This window comes from Amblyraja radiata, chromosome 3 (genome assembly GCF_010909765.2).
Source record: "Amblyraja radiata isolate CabotCenter1 chromosome 3, sAmbRad1.1.pri, whole genome shotgun sequence".
NCBI lineage: Eukaryota > Metazoa > Chordata > Chondrichthyes > Rajiformes > Rajidae > Amblyraja > Amblyraja radiata.
The window spans coordinates 67711391-67736797 of NC_045958.1; the positions used below are offsets into that span (position 1 = coordinate 67711391).

Below are 25407 nucleotides of genomic sequence, written 5' to 3' on the forward strand. Positions count from 1 at the left end.
CTGTACATTTGTCGGGTTCTGATAATCAATGGCTCGAAGCAACGTGAACTGCTGAGGCGGCTTCTCACTTGATGCTTCACAGTAATTTATTTGCAGTAAGTTCAAATAGCTGGTTTGAATCCGAATTGCCCCCCCCGCGATTAGAGGGAGCACTACTGGGAAACAGGCTATCCTTTGACTTTGAAGTGGCTATGGCATCCACTGCTCGCTTTTACTGAATTCTTATATTTACTAACCATCTTTTGAAATTAGATAACAACAATTAAGCTGTTTCCCCTTATTTGGCTGTTTCAATGATTGCAATTTTTTTATTGACCTCATTAAACATGTCATCAGAATGAAGGTAAAAGAAAATTAGGACAGATCATTTTGTTTCGAGAAGGTAAAAGAAAAACCCAGACCCATTGCCATACTCATGATGCCTGTAGCTTTGTAAGTCTGCCCTTCACACTAAACTATGACTGAAGCCACAGCTCTAGTTGAGTTACCTCTTATACAGGAGGATTGCGATGACAATGCAGATGATGAACACAACAGCCAAGACAGGGCCAACCACCCATATCAATCCTTCCTCTTCATCTGTTATGGGCTGAGGATCAAGGTCTGCTGACAGCACAGGGTCTGAGTAAGGGCTGGTGGCATACATCATCTGGAACAAAGATATCATCAAAGATGAGAGGAAAGGAGAGCTGTTTTTATCAACAACAACACAAATAAATTGAACTGAACCATTGTGTTGGAGTTTCCCCCAGAAGTGTAGCCGTGTAAACCAATGTAACTGTGCACAATCCCCATCCATTTGTTGACTGGGGACAGAGGTAAAATGGGTGCTCATTACTGGGCAGATGCATCAACAGGTCATGCTTTACCTTACATGACAAATGCTCAGACTCTTCCAATCCACTAGTGCTAAGAAGAGATGGACACAAAATGCTGGAGTAACTCAGTGGGACCGGCAGCATCTCTGGAGAGAAATAATGGGTGATATTTCGGGTCGAGACCCTTCTTCAGACCGAAGAAGTGCTATGAAGTGGGTGGGCTTTTCATCCAGCACTATTGAGAGGACAGGGGTAGTGCAGTGAATATTTTAAAACTTTGAGTTTGCTCTTCTAGTCTGAGGCAGAGAGATAGTTTCCAAGTGTGTTTTAAAATACGGCACTCGTTCCTTCATAATTCATCACATAGCAGAGCCGGGTCACTGGCATTCTAGAATGGCACCGCCCCCTCTCAGTGAGGCAGAGACCTTCAGCTGTCTGGATGGAAATGGGATACAAGATGCTGGAGTAACTCAGTGGGACAGGCAGCATTTCTGGAGAGAAGGAAGGGGTGATGTTTCGGATTGAGACCCTTCTTCACATTGAAGAAGGGTCTCGACCCGAAACGTCACCCATTCCTTCTCTCCAGAGATGCTGCCTGTCCTGTTGAGTTACTCCAGCATTTTGTGTCTATCTCCAATGTAAACCTGCATCTGCAGTTCCTTCCTACACAATATCGAAATGGCCTGACATTACCCGCATTCTAAAGTGCAGATAATGATCAAGGTATCGGAATAGACCAAACTCTTAAATATGAAAAAAAAGATGGTTATTATTACACTAATAACACATCTGATTTGGAAAAATATTGTGAATAGAGAGGTTTTAGAGGGATATGTGCCAAACGTGAGCAAATGGGTCTATATTAGAATGGGAATCTTTAGTCAGCATTGATGAGTTGGGCTGAAGGGCCTGTTTTTGTGCTACATAACTATGACTCAAAGAATGACGATAATTATTTAACAATTGCATAAATGTGTCAAGTAGCTGCCAGATGTTGGAAGATAGTCCATGATCTTCTGTGTCCAGCAAATCCTGTGTTTTTAACAAAATATTTTACCTCTTCTGACTGATCTCCCTTGATTACTAATCATAAATGAAAGATTTATATCTATTGCATTTCAAAAGCTCATATTTTTGTTTCACAACATTCCATAGATGTAATGAAGCAGTAAGTAAATAATGCATCACCTACATTAGAAAGAACCTTTCATCTTTTTAAAAGACATTTCACTCTTGTTTGCAGGTTTTTCGGACGTTGCCCCTGTTTGCACCTTGCGAAGCCACAGACTCAATTTGAGGGAGAGCATCAGTTCTTTGCTAGCTGCTGGAAGTAGCAGACCAAAGAACCTCACTAAAATAACGATAACTGGAAAACGTATTGACTGCAACAAAGCAGCATGGCTCCATGCCTTGGCAGGTTAAAAGGTTGAAGTGTGGTTGTCATGGCCTGAGAGGAAAAACTTTCAAAGATGAGGAAAGCTCCTGCAGTAAATCATTCTCTCTTGCTCATTCAACCTCCACATGATGACAGCAAGTGCATCAAAGTTCCAAAAGATGTTGGTGTTGCGATTCTTTGGGAAAGCTTAGAGCACAGCAGCATCAGAGTACTCATTACCTTTGAGCTGTCAAGTCCAGCCAACAACACATGGTAAACACAAGCAGCCCACTCTGGATGGTTGTCTCAGAGAGGCAGCTGAAAGTAATTCAAGTAAATCCCTGCTGTACATGAAAGCCGCAAGAAGAAGCAATTGTCTCACCTGTTTGACCTTGCTGTTGGGTAATGTATTTTCTTAAAGCCAGTTTCCAAGTGAAACAGAGAACTGGATGGATTGTACAAAAAGAAAACTCTCCGTGCAAGAACAGTCAATTGCCTGAATGAGCCGGTCTCAAGAAGGGCCCTGACATGAAACATCACCTATCTATGTTCTCCAGGGATGCTGCCTGACCTGCTGAGTTACTCCAGTTTTTGTGTGTTTCCTGAGCTGATCTTTACTTCGTTATTACTTAATATCTGGGTCACCATCATAGGCTCAGAGTTACACTCAGCAGGAGAATGTGTGGAGAATTACAGCTGGTGTTCCAAACATTGTGGATGATCATAAGCAGATTCTTAATCCTGATGAAGGAACTTAAAGGAAATAAACTGAAATTTATTGGAATCCACGGGTTCTGAGATTGGCTTAATGAATGGCTTGAGAGAAAATGACTCAAATCTATGTGGGGAGCTTGTGAGAATGTGCTGGATATACACATCAAGTGTTTTTTTCCAAATGCTTTCAGTATTTGCACTCGCACACAGCATTCACACTCAATCAGCATTGGCAGTATTGACAGCATGGACCTGAGTTCTTCCCAAGTAGCCTTCCAAAGCTCTGGAATTAAATGGTTGTAATGGGTGCTTTGCCAAATATGACCCGAATCAGAAATTCTTCTCCATGTTGAATTCCTGATAGTGTTGATGACAGGAACTTGGAGATCAAATGAATGCATCTTCCTCTATCAGTATGACATCACTATGATTACTATTGTGCTGTTCTTGTAAAGCTATCATTGCTAGAAACAAATGAAGCATGTTTAGGTGTCTTTCTTGTTCGGATTGTATCAAGGTGTTGATATCCTGATATAGGGCAGATAGCAGAACGTGGCACAGGTTCCACTCTGGCAATAAACTGAAAGTAATTCTAAATTAATGCTGTTTTGGTTACGAGGATAATATTTTTTCTGTTGTACTAAAGACTGTGTTGATGAACTATGATGAAAATCCCCGAGCACCAGTTGTAAAAGACTGGCCATTTTGCCCATTACCAGTGGGAATTGATGATTGCCCAGGGCTCAATACTAATGGCCAGCTGCTCAGTGAATGAAATTGGAGAATGTTTCCTGTAAATTGTTCAATGCCTCTGAGAGTAGAGGAATGCCTCATTGTACGGTGTTCTAAGGTACATCAGCAATGAGTTAAAGTCAGGTTTTTTCCCCTTATTGGGGCCAAGTTTCTGTATCATTGTTGCCTAAAATTTTCCTGATGTGCTGAACAAGAGATGAGGAAATGTTACCCATGAATGAAAGCCACTTGGCCTTTGGTTTAAAGGTTCATTATTTTTCATTTTGAAGCTGTAGAGTTAAGTTGACTGAAATTGCACCATGGAGTGCGCGTTGATTTAAGATGGCGTAATTTGAATAATATACAAACTTATTTTCCTTGTTAAGCAGTAATATAAAAAAGGTAGGAAGGGATACAACTACATTTTCCCTCCTCACTTTAATGGAAGACAAGGCTACAAATAATGCTAACATTGTTCATTTCCATTTCCCTCAATAGTATTTACAATGAGTGCACATTTGTTTTTTTTAAGTGCTCAGGGTGAATGAACAAATTTGGAGGCTAGCCTCAATTTGTGGGTATTAGAGAACATCATTTAGAAAGATGATCTATTGGGAACCAATGTTATTAAAGGCACAGTGCATGAAATAATATTGATCCTCAAATATTGTTAATTCACATTTGCGAGTGGAATAAGAATAATCATGAATATTGTTACGATACTTCAGAATTTTTAAACCCTCATGAGAATCGTGTCAACCCAATGTTTGGTAATTTAAGGATTTAACAACAGCTTATCTCGTTTTTCTATTGAACTCAATAAAAGTAAAATTATGCGGATGTGATACACCGATATAGATGCACCGAGAACTGCATTCTTACAATGCACTGTGTGCCACCATTAGTCCCACACTAACTGACCTCTATTTTGCAGAAGGATTAGCTTGGTAATGCAACGCAGGTTAGAGCAAAATATTGGCAGAGAAAGACAAAAGGTGAGCAAAATGCACTATCCAAAAATATCATAATCGAATCATATTCTGTGATGTTTATTGTACGAACGAACTGCAAAACAAAGTTAAGCTAATCAATATAATTGGGATAATTTCCCTATACTAAGGAAGATGACTGAACTTTATTGCCTTCCCTCACAGTGGGAAACATTGATTCCACTGTGTGGGATGTTCATGTTAAATTCTATTGTGTATTGTGTTATTTTTATTCATATGGCTGTATGGTAACTCAAATCTCACTGTACCAATTGGTGCATGTGACAATAAATGTAACTTGAACTTGAATCCTTTCACTGTAAATCTATCAATGCCTTGTACATTATAACTACCTTATTCATGGAAACATCATGCATAATCATGCCCCTTAAGATTGGGCCTTCAAAAATTCAACCACAGTTCATCTTATAGACTTCAGTTAGGTATTATGGGCACTTAATGGCAATAAATTAAGCAACACTTACAGATTCTGGACTGTCAAGCACAGCTAAAATAAAGAAAACATATTCTTGACCACTTTGAAGGCGTTTGTTTTCAAATCCATTGTAAAAGAGCCGGTCACCAAGGGTAAATTCATTGGGAAGGACCTCAAAATGGGCTGCAATATATGGCTTAAGGACATCTGCATGCCTTCTTAGGCGAATACTTCTTCGATTCCTGGTAACTTGTTTCAGTAACTGGAAGAGACAAATTGAGTCCGTTAATTAATTATTTCAATGCGGATACCTGCTGTTCACAATACATGATTTGCCACAGCAAAGACAATGAGCAGATGGCTTCTGCTTTTTCCAATGAGGACCATTATTTTCTTATAATACCACCAAAATAACAAGTCTAACTTCTTTCACAATGTAAACTGGACATTCAGGCCACAGGATAGCTTGTAAATGCAGTTTTGGGGCTTGTCCAAAGAGTTATCAACTTGCAAAGTGATTATCAAGCCGACTGCACATGACGGTGATAAATGTTTTGGTATATGACCTATAAAATGCAGAAAAAGACTGCGCTAAATGGTTGCTCAGTTTGCTATGAGATAATAGGAGCAGGAGTAGGCATCTCTTCCCCTCAAGCCTGCCCCGCCATGCAATATGATCTACGCTGGCCTCCATTTCTCTTATGGATCAGCACTCCATAACCCTCAATTCCTTGATCTTTTAAATATTCATCCATCACTGGGAAGTACTGATAAGCCCTTCAGAGAAATCTGTACATAAAGTGCAGCAGATTTGCTGCACCGGGTTACCTTAGTGACAATTTGAAAGTTTATTCCAGGTGCTTTATTAATTAAAACAACTTTCAGTTCAATAGCACCTGTAATATGGGAAGTAATTTCACATGACTGAGTCTCTCTCCTCAGTTTTAAAATAAATTGCAGCAGAGTTCTACAGTTTGATGAGGAAAGCTACAAACTCATAAACGTATGGCCTGAATGTTCAATAAATTGCTATATCTTTATTGTTAAGTTACTCATAGTCCAGTAATCTCCATTAATTTAGAAAATATGAAACCCTTCAGTGGCAGCCTCCATTTACACTTCGACTCCGTTATTCTACTTTTTTGTTCACAAAAATAAATATTTTGTTGCTTAGTAACATAAAGTGCCATCAGCAATCATAAACGACTGTGTTGCTTCTGACAGATACGTCGATGTAATTCAATATCGTCCTTTAATTTTGCTGGACTCATAACTGATAGGAAGAAAATCTTGGATTTTGTAAGAGGCACCTTTGACAAGAGTTCGGGCTCCCCATTTCCTTCATCATTGTTACTGTGTTGCCTATCTTTCATTCATTTGTTCTATATCTCTCTATATCTCTCATTTAGGTTTCCCTGACTCTCAGTCTGAAGAAGGGTCTCAACCCAAAAAGTCACCTATTCCTTTTCTCCAGAAATGCTGCAGAGTTTCTCCAGCTTTTTGTGTGTATATAGAAAAAATAACTAGTACAGTTAAGGGTGAAAGATTCATACATAATCTGGGCAGAAGAAGAGCAAGCTCTAGTCATTGGTCATTGGACCTTTCAGTTTGGCGTGGCCATGCGCACACAGCAAGACTGGAGGTGTATTGTTTTCATGGAGGTTGAGATCACGGTACAGGCCTGGAAAGGAAAATAAGTGGATGGATTTACAGTGCAGGCTAAACAGAGAGAGAGGATAGAAGGACAATGGAATGGAAACTGGAAAAGAAGGAGGAGAATAAGGATGCAAAACTGCAAGAAAACAAAGGCAGAAGACAGGGTGCGAAAGGCCAACCAAAGGAAAGAATTTTGCCGTTGAGTTCAAGATATTTAATGATGTGCCAACTACATTGCATTATTGTAATTGTAATTATAAGACTTATTAAATGTTCATGTTAACGTTTATGCACACTATGCATTGCAATCAATGTGTTCAAAGTTATGGCGATAATTATATTAATGCAGCAAGGATAAAGATTCCAGAGCAAATGTATATGAGATCTCTATTCAGAGCTTGTTTACCCAAATCACTAGCGCCTGAAATAAACACAACAGAGATGTTAAGCACAGCTTGTCGTGAAGAGTTTTGTAGTCAGGAAGATTAAGAAAATGAGTAACTGGCTTTTGGCTAAACAAAACTGTGTTTATATATTTCCATTTAAAAAAAAAACTAATTTTATAATTTGTTGCATAAATAGATGCCATACTATACTTCAATATATGTACAAAGAATATAATTTGCATATTTGTATTAACTTTTATAGAGAAAGAAGAATGGTATTTATGAGTGTAGATGTATTGTTAAGAAATGAGTGTATAACATAGTATGACATTGATGCACTGTTGTACCACACACTGCTGTTCCATTTGAGAAAGGCTGCCTTCAATAAAGGATGTTCTGTTGTTAGCTATGTTGAATCTAAGTAACATCTAGGACTTACAGTAACACCAAAGAAATGCTCAGACAAAAGTTCCCCAAGATACTTAATGGCATCTTTCAAGTGAGACTGTGTGCTTCACACTTTCTATCACACACCACTTGAAATAATGGAAGCTTCATGACCCATTTGAGTTTGATCTACTGGCAAAGAACAGCAAATTGTTGCAACTCATGCCTTGGGAAGAGATAATAGGGAGGAGTGCAACCTGCTGGTGCACAGAAAGGATCACAGCATGGTACAATCCATCAAGTTGAGTCAAAATAAAAGTGATAATCATATACTGTAACCCAAACTGATGTACATCGACAGCAGGAAACTTCTTCCATTCCACTCCCAGTGAGATATGAGTCACAGTCAGATGCTCCTCTTCCTCTAACCTCTTTGTAACTTGAGCAATACATTTGGATCCAAGAATAGAGTGAATCAAGCACAGGAGTGACAATGTTTGTATCTGGAATGTTTTGTGGATGGTATGTGTGTTTGCCCTGAAGTTATCACATTTAGCACTGAATGGTAAATGCAATTTCCCTGATAATCTGCACCAGCTAAAGTGCCAGTCATGCATCAAAATACAAATTAACTGAAAAGTATAACGAGAAAGATTTTAATCATTTCGCATGGTAGAATCTGTTCTCACTGGAGAAAAGCAAATTGTGAGGAGTTGTGATCCAAGTCCTTAAAATGAAGAAAAGCTTAGATGATGTAGATATTAGCATGTTATATAATTTACATTGATTACTGACCTGAAAGACAAAATTAACAAGCTTCAAGCAGGAAGAGATTAAAATGCCTAACTCCCAGGGCTCAGAGGAGTACTGTAATATATTAGAGTATCATGAAACAAGAGATATATTAAAACAGATTATTTTTTTGCACAAATGTATATCACGAATCCCAGATTCAGTTAATTTGATTTCAGGAATTCACAATGCATTGGTAAACATACATCATGAAGAAACTCAAAGATCTAATTGTTTATCATGACATTGACCAAGTGCTCTCGAAGAACTGAAGGAGATTAAATTAGAGTGAATATCCAATGATAAGGCAGAAGCACTCGTAAACTAGCAGAGGCAAAAAAACCACAGAATTCTGTCCTGCTATAACATAAAGCTGAGTAGGAGGCAAACATTATGGATCCATCAACTGAATATTTGGTGGTGGCCCATCAGTAATGATGATGGCGGGTTGTGCAGTCTCAATTCTGGTGAGCTCTGACATGGCTCACGAGTCCAATTCGTGAACCGCATACTCGAGGGCAGTGGAGGCAACTGAATATTTACAGCAGACCAAACGATCACATTCCACATAGGATGCTGTCAAGATACTTTTGTATAATGGAGAGGCCAGAAGTAATAGTCCCTGCCATATAAATCTACTGGAACAGTAGAAGGAAAAATCTGAAGTACCAATTGATGTTAGTCTGAAGTACCAATTGATGGTCAAGTCTACATTGATTTTCGGGTAGCTTCGACAAAGTTCCTCTTTCAAGAAAGTTAAGGGTGATGAAGCCACGAACAAACTCACTGCTACAATGGAAATTGCTTGATATTGTAAAATGAAAGGTGAAGTAACAAAGTATCTCCACCTGGGTAAGAGTGAATAGCAGGGCTTAACCCAAATCTGCTTCGAGTGACACTGCTGTTCCACCAAATTCAAATGAAACGTGGAGAAGAGTACTGCAATATGATGGTGATGTTACCCTGCTGAGTGCCAGCAAGGCAAATATACATGAGCCAAACAGAGCTTTCAAAAGGATCTGCATCTATTAAACAAATGGGCTTTACTGCAGAATGGCAAATAGACTGCTATGTACAGTACATCACTGTGCAGCAGGGAGCACACCAGCATGAAAATGTAACTGGATGGAGAAGATGAAGAGGAGGGAACTGTTTAAATCAGGTTATTTATCATTACTAGACATTGAATCACTATGAAGAAAACAAATATTACACAGCAGCTAAAGAACATCTGATAATTAAACAATATGCCAGTAACTTTGCACAAGTCATTGATTTGGGCACAATATTGCAGCTTATGCTGTTCTGCTGGGGAAGGGTGCAAGTTATAACGTGAGGCTTGCAGAATGAAACTTATTTGCACTTTACTGAAAAGAAAAATGAGATGACCCACGATCTATATCTGTGAGATGATCTTTTAAATGGTCCGCTGGGAGCAGGGACAGAAAAAGGACAGATGTTGATGGTTAACAATCCACAGTGTGACGAGAGATCAAAGGAATTACTTGTCCCTTCAGTAATGAATATGTAGTAGTCTTCCAACAAAAGCAGGCGGTTTATATTTTGATTAATTCTTTCAAAGGGATTGGATAACTTTATGGTTGAAGGACGTATAAACTACGCTAATTAACTGCCCCACTCAAATAGAGAATCTTAAATGTTCCATTCAAGCTAGTGACAACTCATTGATTTGAAATTGTTACCATCAGTGTGAGCATCATGCAAATTAGGAAACATGCACCAGTCATTGCGTTGTTGCAGTGATGCTTGCGAGTGCTGCAGAACAAGGTAAGGGAGGCTTGTATGCATGTTCAAGAGAGTCGAGAATGTTTTATTGGCACATGTCCCGAAACAGAACAATTAAATTCTTACTTGCAGCAGCACAACAGATATGTAAACATAGTACTCAGTGGAGTACTCTAGAAAGGGCTGTTAAAGGGGAGTGCATGGCAGCCTTACGTGAGATTCTGCTGTTGAGGCACAATGTCACCCTGGATCAGTGTTCGTGACCAGGGTGCAGGCCATTGCCATTTGAGAGCCAAAGGATGACTCCAACCTCCAGACACAGCAAGTCACGCACCATCCGTCAAGCTGTGCACTAAGCCACTTTAAGAAGCAACCCCAACTTGTGCTGTGAGCACTAGCTCTATGAGTGTTTGCACTGTCCATCATTCAAGGTCATATACATGTCGCAACTGGAAGAAAATTGTGGACTTTGTGACCATGTGATGTTCACAATTTTTTTTGAAACTCGTTTTCCCCAGAAATGTCATCACCTGATGCAAGTAAGTGTTTCAGGCTGCGGTTTGTCAGGATGGATGAATTATCTGATAATTTTGATTGAATGTGTTTAAAGAGCAAATAGCTAACTCTCCCTTTGGGAATCATGTGGCTAGGCTATAGTCTCTGTTGGAGTGACTGACTACAATTATCCAACAGATAGAAAGCCTGATTGCAGAATTCAAAAATTGTGATTTCTTAGTTTTTATTGTCTACGAACTACATCCTATCACCTTTATAAGAAGATATATGTAAGAGCATATACAATGGTTAAATACACTGGTTGGGGCTTCTGATAACATGGTAAATGTTACCTGTGGAATGAGGGATCTTTGCAAACCCCCAAGCCTTTCCACTCGTCACTTTAATTTCATGTCTCATATATTTTGTGTTTCTATGACTGTTGGCAGATCAATTTCCCTCCTGGGATAAATAAAGTTCTATCCTTATCTATCCGTATCGTAAACAGGTTAAAGGTGCAAAATGAAGAATGTAATGTTAATGGTTAATATTTAGGAGTTCTCTTTCACAAAACAAGGACAACGTTTTAACTCGCATTGCTCAGAAGGGATACATTAAGCCAGACATTTGTGGATCAAATCATGAGCCATCTGCTGCAGATTCAGGGTCTAAAAGATTTTCTGTCCTACCTTCTCAAGTTTATTATGTTGCAAAGGATATTGTAATTATATGCAATTCGTGTAATATTCTGTTGATTCATAGTATTGTGCACAACTATACAGGAATAACTGGACAATGGTTTACAAGGAGGTACTTGCCTAATGCCAAGTATCCAATTCAGGAAATAACACATTATGCACAAACCCTACTGTATGAGCACATTTTGCCTCATATAAACACACAATCAACTGAATTACTTCCTTTCTCATTCCTTTCCTGTTCTGAGCCATTTAACTGTGCAGCAGCTACATACGTACCTCCTCCAAATCCATTTCATCGGGACTTTCCCAGGGTTTGATAAACTTTCCATGGGATTTCTTCAAAGGCACAACAATAATATAATAGCCTCTGTTGAGAAAGAAAGAAGAAAGAAGGCAATTGATTACCATGTTGAGATATGTGTTTCAGTCAATTAAATAGATGCAGTGGTAGAGTTATTTTCTCACAGCGCTAAAGACCCAGGTTCGATCCTGACCACGGGTGCTGTCTGTACGGAGTCTGTATTTCTCCCTGTGACCACATACAGTAGGTTTTCTCTGGGTGCTCCAGTTCCCTCCCACATTCCAAAGACATGCAGGTTTGTAGGTTAATTGGCTTTTGTAAATTGTAAAATGTCTAGACATTTGCTAGACATACATCTTTCTTCTACGTTGGGCATTGCCATATCATTCAACGTTATTATTAGAGGCCATCAGTTCTGAGAATTCAACCATGGGGCTAAATGTTTCTGAGACAGCAGCATACAGTAAACATCCTCATCCCCTCGATTGCCACAGAGCCTGATTTTGTTATCAACAGCAAGCACTGACTGGTAGCTTCTCTTTGTGAAAAAAAACTTCCTGAAACCACTAGAGGAATTGCCTGTCCATCTAAAGGGAATTCTGTGTTAAGGAGCTTCACAAAGCAGCAAAAACAAGTCTAGCCACAAAATCAGTCAAATAAGTTGACAGTCATTGAAGTCGCCAAACTGCAAATCACATGAATCTAAAATGAAGCACCTCATGCTTAAAGTTGCCGCATTTCTGTAAACATTTGTCAATCAAGCAAACAATCTTTGCCAGACACAAAGTGCTGGAGTAACTCAGCGGGTCAGGCAGCATCTCTGGACAAAATGTATAGATGACAATGTAGGTTGGGACTTCTTCAGACAGATTGTGCGGGGGGCAGAGAAACAGGGAACAATCTTTGTTTCAAGAGAATGACATTTGACTTAATGTTTAAGAAAGAACTGCAGATGCCTAAAGAATCGAAGGTAGACTAAAATGCTGGAGAAACTCAGCGGGTGAGGCAGCATCTATGGAGAGAAGGAATAGGCAATGTCTCGACCCAAAACGTCGCCTATTCCTTCTCTCCATAGATGCTGCCTCACACGCTGACTTTTGACTTAATATCCCTTGTTGGTAGGATTCACGGTAAATAATTCTTACTTTTCGCAAAAAACATCTACATCTTGAGGTTAGGTTACATGTTTGTGAGGTAAGACAACAGCACAACTCCATGTTACTGAACCAATAATCATTATTTGCCAATATGTCACAAATGAGGTCACATGTTAACACTCTGGACTTCCCACAAACCTTTCAGTTCTCACTGTTGCCTTTATTTGTAAGGAACATTTTTTTAAACCTACAGATGATTGTTATCCCGTAATGTTAAATTAGGCTGCGATGTACTGTACTTTTGTGAGGTATTGGTTCACTAAATTATTTTCTTTACAAGCACGATGTATGCCCAGTGTTTCCATGAAACAGGAAAGTATACTGAACTTCCATGTCATGAGCTAAAACATTCATGGGCGCAAACACTGACAGAAAGGGAAAAGCAAGTTCACGGCGCTTGCGATTATTACCTCGTAAAAAGAGAGATGCATTGGTTTGTGGCGGAGGAAAGAAATGCTGTGAGATCTAATTCTCACAACGTGCAGAACATTTTGTGCTGCTGTGTTGTTAATTGCGGCAAAACTGAAAAAACAAAACAAACGGCAACTACTTCACAGTCCTCCACATTGAATGGAAGCGTGCTCATGCAAGCGCTGGATCTATGCCATTCACACAAATTATCTCACTGCAGCCATTTGGGATTGTCACAAGGGCATTGCTAATTGCAGTATTCAATCTTGGTGGCCCTGTAAAGGAACGATGAATCAGTAAAAGTCTCAGTCCTGGAGTCAGTAAATTGCTCTGTCAGATTTTTTTTTAGCATTTAAAATATTCTATTGAAAATCGTGTTTTGCTTTTTATTGTCATATATCCACTTCTGCTGGTTGTATCGTGCAATTGCTTGGATTTAGTAGGAGAATGGCATGATTCACTCAGCAATCACGATGTCCCTGTGAAAACATCTCAAAGACCAGAGGGCATAGCTTCAAAGGTGAGAAGGGCAAAGTTTGCCAGAGTTGCGTGGGGCAAGTTTTTTAAAATGAAAACACAGAGAGTGATGAGTGCCTGGAACGCACTGCCAGGGATGGTGGTGGAGGTAAATACGATAGTGACGTTAAGAGGCTTGTAGATATGCACATGGATATGCAGGGAATGGAGAGATATGGATCATGCGAGATGAGATTAGATTACCTTGGCATCATTTTCAGCACAGACATTGTGGGACGATGGGCCTGTTCCTGTGTTGTACTCTTCAATAATGCTCATATGCATTGTGACTACACCCCCTCCCTAAAAGGATGCTGCTCTGATTATTATCATTGGCTGACCATCCACAAGAGGCCAATACCTAGCATCATTGGTAACAGCTGGCCAGGTCTAAGTCCATATGAACCAAGGGTCCCGACCTGAAATGCCATCAGTCTATTTCCCTCCACAGTTGCTGCTTGACCCACTGAATTCCTCCAGCACTTAGATTTTGTTTCTCCAGATTCTAACATCTGCATCTCCACAGACCTGTTCCATTCTAACTGTTCCATTTCTTTCTTCCAGACTATAATCTCTCTGCTTTACCGAGCACCTGCACTCACTCCAACATGGCCACTTGGAGCTCCCATTGCTGGCCATTCCAATCCCTTTCCCCATTCACACTCTGAATTCTCTGTCCTTGGCTTCCTCCACTGCAGAGTGAGGACAAATACAGAGTAGAGGAACAGGTCCCCATATTCCACCTTGTTAGTCTACGGCCCAACGGCATGAATTGTAATGCTTCTACACGTTCAAAACTGCATGGGCAAGAGGTTGCGGCACGGTGGCGCTGCAGTAGAGTTGCTGCCTTACAAGCACCAGACACCCCGATTCCATCCTGAATTTGTACGTTCTCCCCGTGATCGCGTGGGTTTTCTTCGGGAGCTCCGGTTTCCCTCCACAGTCCAAAGACATGCAGGTTAGTAGGTTGGTAACATAGTTAATTGTCCCTCGTGTGTGTAGGATAGTGTTAGTGTGTGGGAATCACTGGTCAGCCGAAGGGCCTGTTACCGTGCTGTATCTCTAAAATAAACTAAATTAAAGCGAAGCAGTACATATAGCATACAGCTATATTTAAGAGGGAGTTAGATATGGTCCTTGTGGCTAAAGGAATCAGGGGGTATGGAGAGAAGGCAGGTACAGGATACTGAGTTGGATGATCAGCCATGATCATATTGAATGGCGGTGGTGCAGGCTCGAAGGGCCGAATGGCCTACTCCTGCACCTATTTTCTATGTTTCTATGTTTCTATTTCCCCAGGCAGTACATAACTATCCATGTCAGGACTCTGTTTCTATGTTCTCCCTATAACCATTGATTCTTTAGAAATTAAGAAATATAGAAATGAAAAAAAAATGTTCAGGTGGGACCAGTATAGGTGAACCATTTTCGTCAGCATGGGCAAGTTGGGCTAAAGGGCCCGTTTCTAAGGTGTATGGCTCTATGATGCTTTGAGATATATCTTGGTTCAATCCTATTAAAGCTTCGATCCTATTCCAGGGGTTCTGTTCCTGCAATCTTTATCATAGATGCTAGCACTTTCCCTACCACTGGCAATAAACTGACTGGTCTGTGGCACTGTTTCCTTTCTTCCTGTTTTAGTGAATCATGGGATGACATTTCCCACCCTCTAATCAGCAGGAATTGCTCCTAAGTCTGAAAAAAATTGGAAGATAACCACCTACGTATACCCTATTGCCAATTTCAGGTTACCTCCCAGATCCTCCCACACAAACCATTCCTTCGCATACCATCTTGCTTCCTCTCACCCAGATTCTTGCCCATCCACTCCATCTGACCATTGTCAACCTCTTCATCAATTAATTGTCCTATCCCTTCATTGTTCCCCACCCCCCCACCACCCCCCCCACACCCCTCCCCACCCCCCCATCTCCCTTATTTGGTCCCATACTCCATCTTTCTCTCCATCAAATACAGTCCCTCGTTAATTCCACCAATCATTACCCAGCCTCTTTCACTCTCTCGAATGAATGAATGAATGAATAGTTTTATTGGCCAAGTATTCACATACAAGGAATACAAGGAATTTGCCTTGGTGCTATGCCCGCAATTAGGAATGGCACATAAACCATTAAACATTAACTATAAAACATTATTGATTAAACATGTGAATTAAATAAAATACCAAAGCAAAAGGAGGCTACAGATTTTTGGTTATTGAGTGGAGCTACTACTCGTGGAAAAAAGCTATTTTTATGTCTGGCTGTGGCAGCTTTGACAGTCCGGAGTCGCCTTCCATAGGGAAGTGATTCAAAGAGTTTGTGGCCAGGGTGAGAGGGGTCAGAGATAATCTTACCCGCTCGCTTCCTGGCCCTTACAGTGTACAGTTTGTCAATGGAGGGAAGGTTGCAGCCAATAACCTTCTCAGCTGATCGGACGATTCGCTGCAGCCTCCGGGTGTCGTGCTTGGTGGCTGAGCCAAACCAGACCATGATGGAGAAGGTGAGGACAGACTCTGCGATGGCCGTATAAAATTGGACCATCATTGCCTATGGCAGATTGTGCTTCCTCAGCTGCCACAGGAAGTACATCCTTTGTTGTGCCTTTTTGACTGTGGAGTCGATGGTGTTCCCCCATTTAAAGTCCTTGGAGATGATGGTTCCCAGGAACTTAAAAGACTCCACAGATGTGACTGTGGTGTTGTTGATGGTGAGTGGGGTGAGGGGAGGGGGATCTCTCCTAAATACAATCAATTCCACTGTCTTAAGAACATTGAGCTCCAGGTTGTTGCGATGGCACCAGGAAGCCAGCAGTATCACTTCCTGTCTGTCGGTAGATCCCTCCCCATCCTGGATCAGTCCAATCAGGGTTGTGTCATCCGCAAACTTGAGAAGCTTGTCTCCACCACTCTATCCCCCATTTGACCATCCACTAACCCCCCCTCACTTGGGTCTACTTATCATGTTCCTGCTCTTGCTCCACTCATCTTTACCTCTCTATGCTGGTTATCTCCCCTTCACTCTTTTCGTCTAAATGAAGGGTATCAACTCAGAATTTTGACTGTCCATTTCCCTACACACAGATGCTGCCTGACCTGCTGAGTTCCTCCAGCACTTTGGCTTTTTGCTGTAATTCCTCCTATATCTGATTAGAGGTAACCTTCCTTTGTTTTCCCTAACCTCTATCCTTACACACATTTACAGAAGCATTCACAATCAGTTTTTTATGTTCTTTGCAAGCTTAGAAGGGTGTTGACCCGAAACATCATTGCTTTTCTCCAGAGATGCTGCCTGACCCGCTGAGTTACTCCAGATGCTGCCTGACCCGCTGCCTACTCCAGCCTTTGTATATGTCTTCGGTTTAAACCAGCATCTGCAGTTCCTCTTTATACAACTACATTCATATTCCATTTCCACACCACCGACCCCCCACTTTATTAATCAATCATTTTGTCCTCCTTTGCTGATATTTAAACCACTCCCAATCCAAGATCTGCTGCTTTTTTGGGTCACTTTGATAGGCCTCCTCTTTGAATCTAATACTGTCTCCAATTTGCTTTGTAAGCTACAGTTGAGCCCTATTTTCTGATTTAATTTTGTGCAAGACAGGAATGAATAATTGTCATACTTTATGTGCAAATACTTTAAATAATATCCACTGCCTATCCACCATCAATCACCATCAGTAAATTTCCCAATCCATCAGAGCTAATTCACATCTCACACTCTTGCACTTTCCTTTGTTCAGGTTCAGGACCTTGGTTTCTGATTCTGCTGCGTCACTCTCCATCTTAATGAACAATTACAGCTAATTGGTCATTCTTTCCGAAAGGATCACGTACAAGATTGGTCATGATTCCCTTTTATCACAGGAATAGCCCCCTCTCCAGCTGGTTCTTCAACATATTGGTCCGATAGAGGCATCACGTTTGCACTGCAGAAACTCCTCTTCCACTGTATTATTGCCAATTTGGTGTGACCAATCTATATGTAGATTAGAGTCACTCATGAATTACAATTGCACTCTTCTTGCATGTCACTAATTTCTTGTTTAAATTCTATCTCCAACATCACTGGTGTTCTGGGCCTATCTTTAAAATCATCAATGTTTTCTGCCCCACAGTATTTTTGAGCTCCATCCATCCACACCAAATTCACGTTGTGATTTTCCAAATCATTGTCCATTCACTCCATCACATTATTTCCTACTTAGTTAGCAATGTCGCCCCATTCCCTTTCCTCCTTGAACACTGAATTCCTCAGGATGTCCAATTCTCCCCCTTGGTCACCTTGCAGACCATGGGGTCATACAACACGGAAACAGGCCATTCGGCCTACAGGCATACATCCACCATGGACACCCATCTTTATTAATCCCATCTCTCAGCACTTGGCCTGTAGTCTTCTCTGCCTGGACAATTCAAGAGCTCATTTGGACACTTTAGATGCTGTCAGTGACTGCATCCACCGTGCCCTCTAGCAGTGCATTCACGGTAGTCATCATTCTCTAGATGAAAATGTTTCTCCTCAGATACCCTCTAAATCTCTTACCGTTTACTCTAAATCCATATCCTCTAGTTTTTTCTACCTCTGATATCTCAGGCAACACCTTGCTGAATCTACACTCCCTCCAGAGTTATCTTTACAATCTGTTCTGAACTGCATGCAGTACTCCAGCTGGCATCTGCCCATTGTTTCATAAAGTTCAAGCATAACCTCTCAAACCTCCTGTCTCTATCATAGCAACAAATTCATAACCATTCATGTCTATTTGCATTGTTAATTCATCTGTCTTGTTGTGAATGCTCTGCACATTGAGAGTTATCTTTTTAGCATTATTAACCGGCTGAGCTTTTTTTTGTACAATGACCTTGTTTGACTCTCGCCCTCATTTCCTCCTCTTTCCACTTTTGCTTGTTACTTTTCTGCCTTTCATTTTATGCTGCATTTCGTCTCACACTTTCTACTTGATCGCATTCCTCTCTTACTGAAAGTCCAGACTGAACTCTTCCAGACGGCTTCAATAAACACCTCCGACCACTATTCCTGAGAACACTGGTCCATTATTCTACAATTCTTTAAATTAACAGCATTATAAAGACATGTGGTGAATGCAATTTACGGCTGAAGTAGTGAAAGTGGTTGATTAATAGTTATAAATCATGAGCATAACCACATTCAAAATTAAGCATCTTTAGAAAGGAAGGGCAGGAGACAAAGGCGCAAGTGAGACAGAGTGAGAGAAGGAGAGACAGCAGTGGCCCCAGGTGTTGGTATGAGCTTCAGCAAAGAACCGGAGGCAGTATTTCAAACTTAAGGGAATTGGGTTAAAAGAAGCGGCCAAACATCCAGAGGCATGGAAGTAGGGCACAACCTAGGGCATGGGGACTGAACTTTGGTGGCTGTGGGCCCGAAGACGTGATTAGGGACAGTTCAGGGGCACAGCAGAAGAGCTGCCGCCTCACAGCGCTAGAGACCTGGGCTCGATCCTGACTCCAGGTGCTGCTGTGCAAAGATCCCCCTGTGACCGTGTGGGTTTTCTCCGAATGCTCTGATTTCCTCCCACATTCCAAAACACAGCCATGTTTGTAGGTTAATTGGCTTCTGTAAATTGCACCTAGTGTGTGGGATGCGAAAGTGGGAAAAACATAGAACTAGTGTATTGGTGTTCAATGGTTGGTGTGGACAGTAAGCTTAAGGGCATGTTTCCATGCTGTATCTCTGAACTAAACTATACAGTAAACTCAGAAGAGCAGCAGGCCGATTACATCACTGGTTAACGTGCTAAAAATAATAAACAGTTCCATTTTGAAAAGTGAAAATTAATACGAAAGCATTTCTCAAGAAAATGGCAAATAATTAACTACTATGACGAAAGCTGTCGTGTGGAAACAAATAGGCTTGACACTAAATATATCCCAAGAGCAATTTCCAGAGCAAATTTTGCAAACTTTATACATAACATTTATGACCACAGGACGAGAATTTTATAGCCTAAATTTATACATCATATGCAGATCTTTTAATAAAGATAAGTCATGTCATTTTTATTTCAATATATAAAATTAGAGAAGGCTTTGATAACATTAAAAATATTCAAATATTTCAAGTTGTGGTCGGGTCCTGAAAACAGTTGATCTGGTCAGATTCATCACATCAACAGAAATGTTCACCGTGGTCAGACTGCTAATTAATCTATTTAACCATGTTTTGGAAGTTTAAAAAAAGTTTATTTTTGAAGGGTTTAAGGTTGGAATTTAGATTACCAAAATAAGTGCTCAGGCAATCAAACAAGCATGAAGGCAGACTGTATTTTATGGTTGGTGTGATTTTGCAAAGGATGAATGTAAGTTTAGAGGTCCTTGTTGTTGAAAGTGATTTCTTTAAAAACATAAGAACTAGGAAGAAGTGCAAGCCATTCTCACCATTTACCTCCTCCACTATCTTGGTGCCATTTTTCTGTGCTAACTCCTTAACCTTTGAACTTCTCCCTAACCATAACATATCTTTGTCTTGAATATACTGGGCAATTAGGACTGCACAACACAAATGGGTAGAGAATTCCAAAAATTTACTGTTATGTTCAAGAAGGAACTGCAGATGCTGGAAGATCGAAGGTACACAAAAATGCTGGAGAAACTCAGCGGGTGCAGCAGCATCTATGGAGCGAAGGAAATAGGCGACGTTTCGGGCCGAAACCCTTCTTCAGACTGAACTCCAAAAATCCAAGTGAACTCCAAAAATTCACTGCTCCCTGAAGTGAAGACGTCTCTTCCCATCTCAGTCTTGAGTAGTCAATCCCTTGTGGAGACTATGACCCATGGTTCAAAACAGCCCAGCCAGGGGAAATGCACCTTATTTGTATCTATTCCAACATCTCGCAAATAATTTTCCATACTTCAATGAGATCACATTTCATTCTTCTAAATGAAAAAGAGCATATGCCTACTTTACCTAAGCTCACCAGTTATGACAATCCCATTCCCCATCCTCATCCTTGAGGAACATGGGTTGCATTTCCTCCATTGCAAGTATACACTATCATGGGCATGGATACTAGAATGAACTAACCAAATAGAAGAGGGGAAATCAGTTGACAGTTGACTCATTGTTTGTGTAATATCACGAAGACCTCATTTTATTTCTGTAAGATGCCTCCACTCTTGCAGTCAAGGTTTCTTGCAAGCTTCATCATGCTGTTATCAGGCTTCTGAATGGTCCTTCCATAAGCTAGGTTACTCACCTCTACCCCATGGAGGACATTAGACTGTGGAATTGATGCGCTACAATGCTGAGACTATATTCCGCACTCTGTATCTTCTCCTTTGCTCTATCTATTGTACTTACAAATGACTTGATCGTCTTTATGTATGGTATGTCTGATCTGTTTGGATAGCATGCAAAACAAAGCTTTTTACTTCGATATACATGACGATAATAAACCAAAACTTAAATTGCAGCATCCAATTCGCCTTCATAAATACTTACCATTTCTGCATATTATCTTTTAGCATTTGATGTACTGGATGTTCAGGTCCCACTGAAGACCAAGACCTTTCACGCACTCATCATTGAAACGGAACTCTGCTCATCTTTTTCTCTGAATAAAGTGGCTGACCTCACTTTTTACCACATGATATTCCATTCACCTCGTGTTGTCCGTTAAATTATCCTGTCCATATTCACTGCACCTTCCGCACAGTCACCTAGCTTTGCATCAACAAATAATTTGGAGGCATCCTTCATGGTCCCTTCACCCAACTCACCGTTAGCGACTGTTAAAAACTGGAGCCAAGTGAATGAATCCCTCTCACAGCCTCATAACTCCAAAAGGTATTCCTACACAGTGTTTTGTTTGTTAACATGTTCTCAGTCTACATCTTGATATTACCCCAATTTCACGAGTACTAATTTTGTTTAAATTGCCAAAGGCATTGGGAATGTCGATGTATATCCTGTCAACTGATTTCCCCTCTTCTATTTGGTTAGTTACAACAATGAAAATGTGTGATTTCCCCCATTCTTAAATCTGTGCTGACTGTACTCAATCCTCTCACTATTTCGCAACTGCCCTGTTGCCACATCTTTCATTTAATTTTTTACAGATTATGAAAATGAATGTTATGTAAAATAAATGTGACCACAGGAAGTGAATTTTATAGCCTGCAAATGCATGTCATGTGCAGGTTTTTCAATAAAGAGAAATCTCATGTTTTATTACTTTAATATATAAAAATAGAGAAAGTTTTGATAATATTAAAAATATTCAAATATTTCTAGTTAGGTCAATTGAAAACAGCCGATCTGATCAAGCTGATTACATCAACAGAAATGTTTGTGTTGACTGTTAAATTAACTAAATCAGTACTCGTGACAATTCTTATAAACAATGTGGTAATTATTTAACTGTCACACATTGCGTGTGTACTTAGAGCCAGGGAGTCATCAAATCATAGAGCCATACAGCATAGAAACAGGCCTTCTGGCCCATCTTGTACGTGTCGACCAAGATGGCCCATTTAAACTTGTTTTATTTGCCCACGTTTGGCTCAATACGTTTGGCCCAATATGGTGTCCTGATCGACCCTCTGCCAACTCATGCCTTCTTTGCCACAGGTTACTTAATTTGGGTTTAAACCTACAATCTGACCATTTGCAACCGATATAACATTCCAAAATATTATACTCACTCCTCTCCCAGTTGCTTCCTCAATCTGCTGATCTAGAAAACCACCATTCATATCCTTCATGAATTCATCCTCCACCTCATTCCTGACCATTGCTTTGACCAGTCTAGATGCAGATGCAAGTCCCCTATTATTGTAATATCCATGTTACATGCACCTTTATTTTCCTGATTTGTAGTATGCCTTATATTACCAGAACTGTTCGAGGGCAAAGGCAATGCCCACCAATATATTCTCCCCCTTGGTGTTTCTATGCTAAAGCATTCTGTTCTAATGTAATGGCTTCAATCACTGGAGTTAATTTTCATGTGTAGTTTATTCCTTGGATTGATGATGGGGGTGAGTGAGTTCATATTATTTGTGTCTTGCAGGACTGTTGATGAATCAACAGTCATAAATTATCACCATTTGGATATAAATTAAATGGACAATTGCCTGTGAATATGTTGTTTCCCTTTTTCAGGGAAACAACACAGCATCTGACAGGGGAAGGTTTCGGCACAGTTGCCGAACTGTAGCACAGTGAGCAATAACATTATCGATAGTCATAGGCTTGATGACTACTTTGATGCCGACACTCAATTTTCGAACGTGGAAGGTCAAGACAACCTGAGCAGTTCTCCAGGCTCAGGCCGCAGCTCCAGAGAAAATCCAACCGTGTTGTGGGCAGGCTTTCTGGAAACAATTCTCTCCACAGGCTGAGCTGCAATCAGACGTTCAAGTTTAATTAAATCCCAGGCTTGCACGCACATACCTGTTACCTGTTACTGCATGACTTGCCATGGCGTCCAAAGGCAGAGTGCAGCCTTTCTGGGATAACTGATGAGTACTCTGGAGGATAACCTCTTTTACAAAGTCTGACTTACTGCAGGATCTGAGACGCTTATCAATTTTAATAAGGGGTTCAGAGGAAAAGGGGCACTAAGTTTTTGTTTAAAAACAGGCCAGTGTGATTGGATACAAGGCAAGCCCGCCGGTGGAAAAGTAGCTTGCCAAAGAGACTTGAGCAGAGCTTTATACTGTAACTGATTGAGTGACCGTTGCTTACTTTACAGGGGCTGGTGGCGTTGGCACTGCTGTCAATTCGACGGTTAGCATTCCATCTGAGTTGGTTTTCTCAATCAAGACTGGCTTGGTACGGAGAAGGTCCGGTGCTGTGTGCGCTGAGACCACTTGTTGTAACCCTCCAGCACTGTTCCCGCGATTGGTCAACACAAACGAATACGACGTGTCGGGGCTTAAATTGGTGATCAGTTTCTGCGCAGCTCTGCCGTCCACTTCAATGTGGTCATTGTTGTAGATGATCTAATTGAATGAAGAATAAAACTGCAATTAGTCCCCTTGAAATCAATTCAACATAACTGAAACAGCAGCAAACCCCTCAAACATAGGCGACGGCCTGTAATCCGACTTAAAAATTAAACTCCAACATTTGGAGCTACCTGCAGAATGTTGAAAGTACGTGTGAACGTGAACATTACAAGCAGGAATAGGCCACTCGGCCCCTCAAGTAGATTACGCCAATTAAGAAGTTAATGGCGCTTCTCATTTTAACTCAGTTCTGCATACCTGTCTGCCCCAGAAATATTTCTGCTCCTTGCTTATCCATCTAACTCTAATAATATTAAATGGTCACTTCCACCCTTTGAAGACAGGCCCCATAATATTGTTGAAGAGAAAACAAAAATTGCTTCATCTATGGATTAAATAGATGACATATAAAATAGTGTCCCACTGAAGGAAATCGTTCATCCACATAAGTAAATATTCTCTCTCTAACTGCTTATAAGACCTCCAAGATCTTAGATCCTTCAGATAAATTCCTTCTCGTTCTTAGTTTAGTATAGAGATACAGCACTCGCACACACCACTCGCACCATCAATCACTCGCACACTAGTTCTATGTTCCACTTTTGTACCCTTCACACTAGGAGCAATTTACAGAAGACGATTAACCTAACAATTTTCATATCTTTGGAATGTGGGAGAAAACGCACGCAGAAAAAACTCATGCAGTCACAGGGAGAATGTACAAACATTGCAGTTTCTGTTCAGTTTCATTTTCAGTTTAGTTTATTGTCACGTGTACCGAGGTACAGTTAAAAGCTTTTGTTGCATGCTAACCGGTCAGCAGAAAGACAATACATAATTACAATCGGGCCATTTGTAGTGTGTAGATACATGATAAAGGAATAACGTTCAGTGCAAGCTGAAGCCAGTAAAGTCCGATCAAGTCTGAGCGTCACAAAGAGGTAGATAGTAGTTCAGCACTGCTCTCTGGTTGTGGTAGGATGATTCAGTTGCCTGATAACAGCTGGGAAGAAACTGTCCCTGAATCTGGTGGTGTGCGTTTTCACACTTCTTTACCTTTTGCCTGATGGGAGAGGGTAGTAGAGGGATTGGCCAGGGTGCGACTCATCCTTAATTATGCTGCTGGCCTTGCCGAGGCAGCGTGAGGTATAAATGGAGTCAATAGAAAGGAGATTGGTTTGTGTGATTGTCTTGGGCTATGTTCACGATTCGCTGCAATTTCTTGCGGTCTTGAATACAGCTGTTCCCAAACCAAGCTGTGATGCATCCTAATAAGATGCTTTCTGTGGTACATCTTTAGAAGTTGGTGAGAGACACAGAGGCACAGATAGCAACCATAGTCAAGATCGAACCTGGGTGTCTATCGCTGTGAGATGGTAGCTCAACCTCTGTGCTGTTGTGCTGCCTTTTTAAGCCCCTCCTGATGCAAGGAGATTGGCAAAGAGCCATCATTTTCCAATCAATGTTAAGGGAAAAAGTTGATCCAGCTATATATATACACTGAATGATAAGTTTTTATATCTACTGTGGAAAAATAACAGTCTCACTGAGCAAAACCAATTCCTAGGCAGTTAATAGGAAAGGATCATGGATTTAACTGATATAGATATAAGAGAGAAATATCAGTGACTGTAACATTTATTTTATCTCTCTATAACTACAAAAAGTCACACCAAATTAACAGAATACGGTGTTTATTGTCCATGCTGATTTTAGCAAGCAGTAGGTTATGTTATGTGGCAAGAATATTTTGGTTTGTTCAAAGACTCATGGGGTCAGGAAGGAAACTATTAACTGA

At 40.6% G+C, this 25407-nt stretch overlaps 1 protein-coding gene across 27 annotated transcripts in view; it reads right to left on the bottom strand.

Annotated features, from left to right (window-relative positions):
- Positions 1-25407, bottom strand: part of ptprd (protein tyrosine phosphatase receptor type D) — a 578649-nt gene that overhangs the window by 105941 nt on the left and 447301 nt on the right. For all 27 annotated transcript variants that reach the window (XM_033017983.1, XM_033017971.1, XM_033017981.1 and 24 more), the window contains 4 exons: positions 23347-23603; positions 11504-11594; positions 5114-5326; positions 489-649 (listed from right to left, as the gene is read on the bottom strand). In XM_033017983.1, the coding sequence (XP_032873874.1) occupies positions 489-649; positions 5114-5326; positions 11504-11594; positions 23347-23603 (722 nt within the window). The remainder of the gene's footprint in view (positions 1-488; positions 650-5113; positions 5327-11503; positions 11595-23346; positions 23604-25407) is intronic.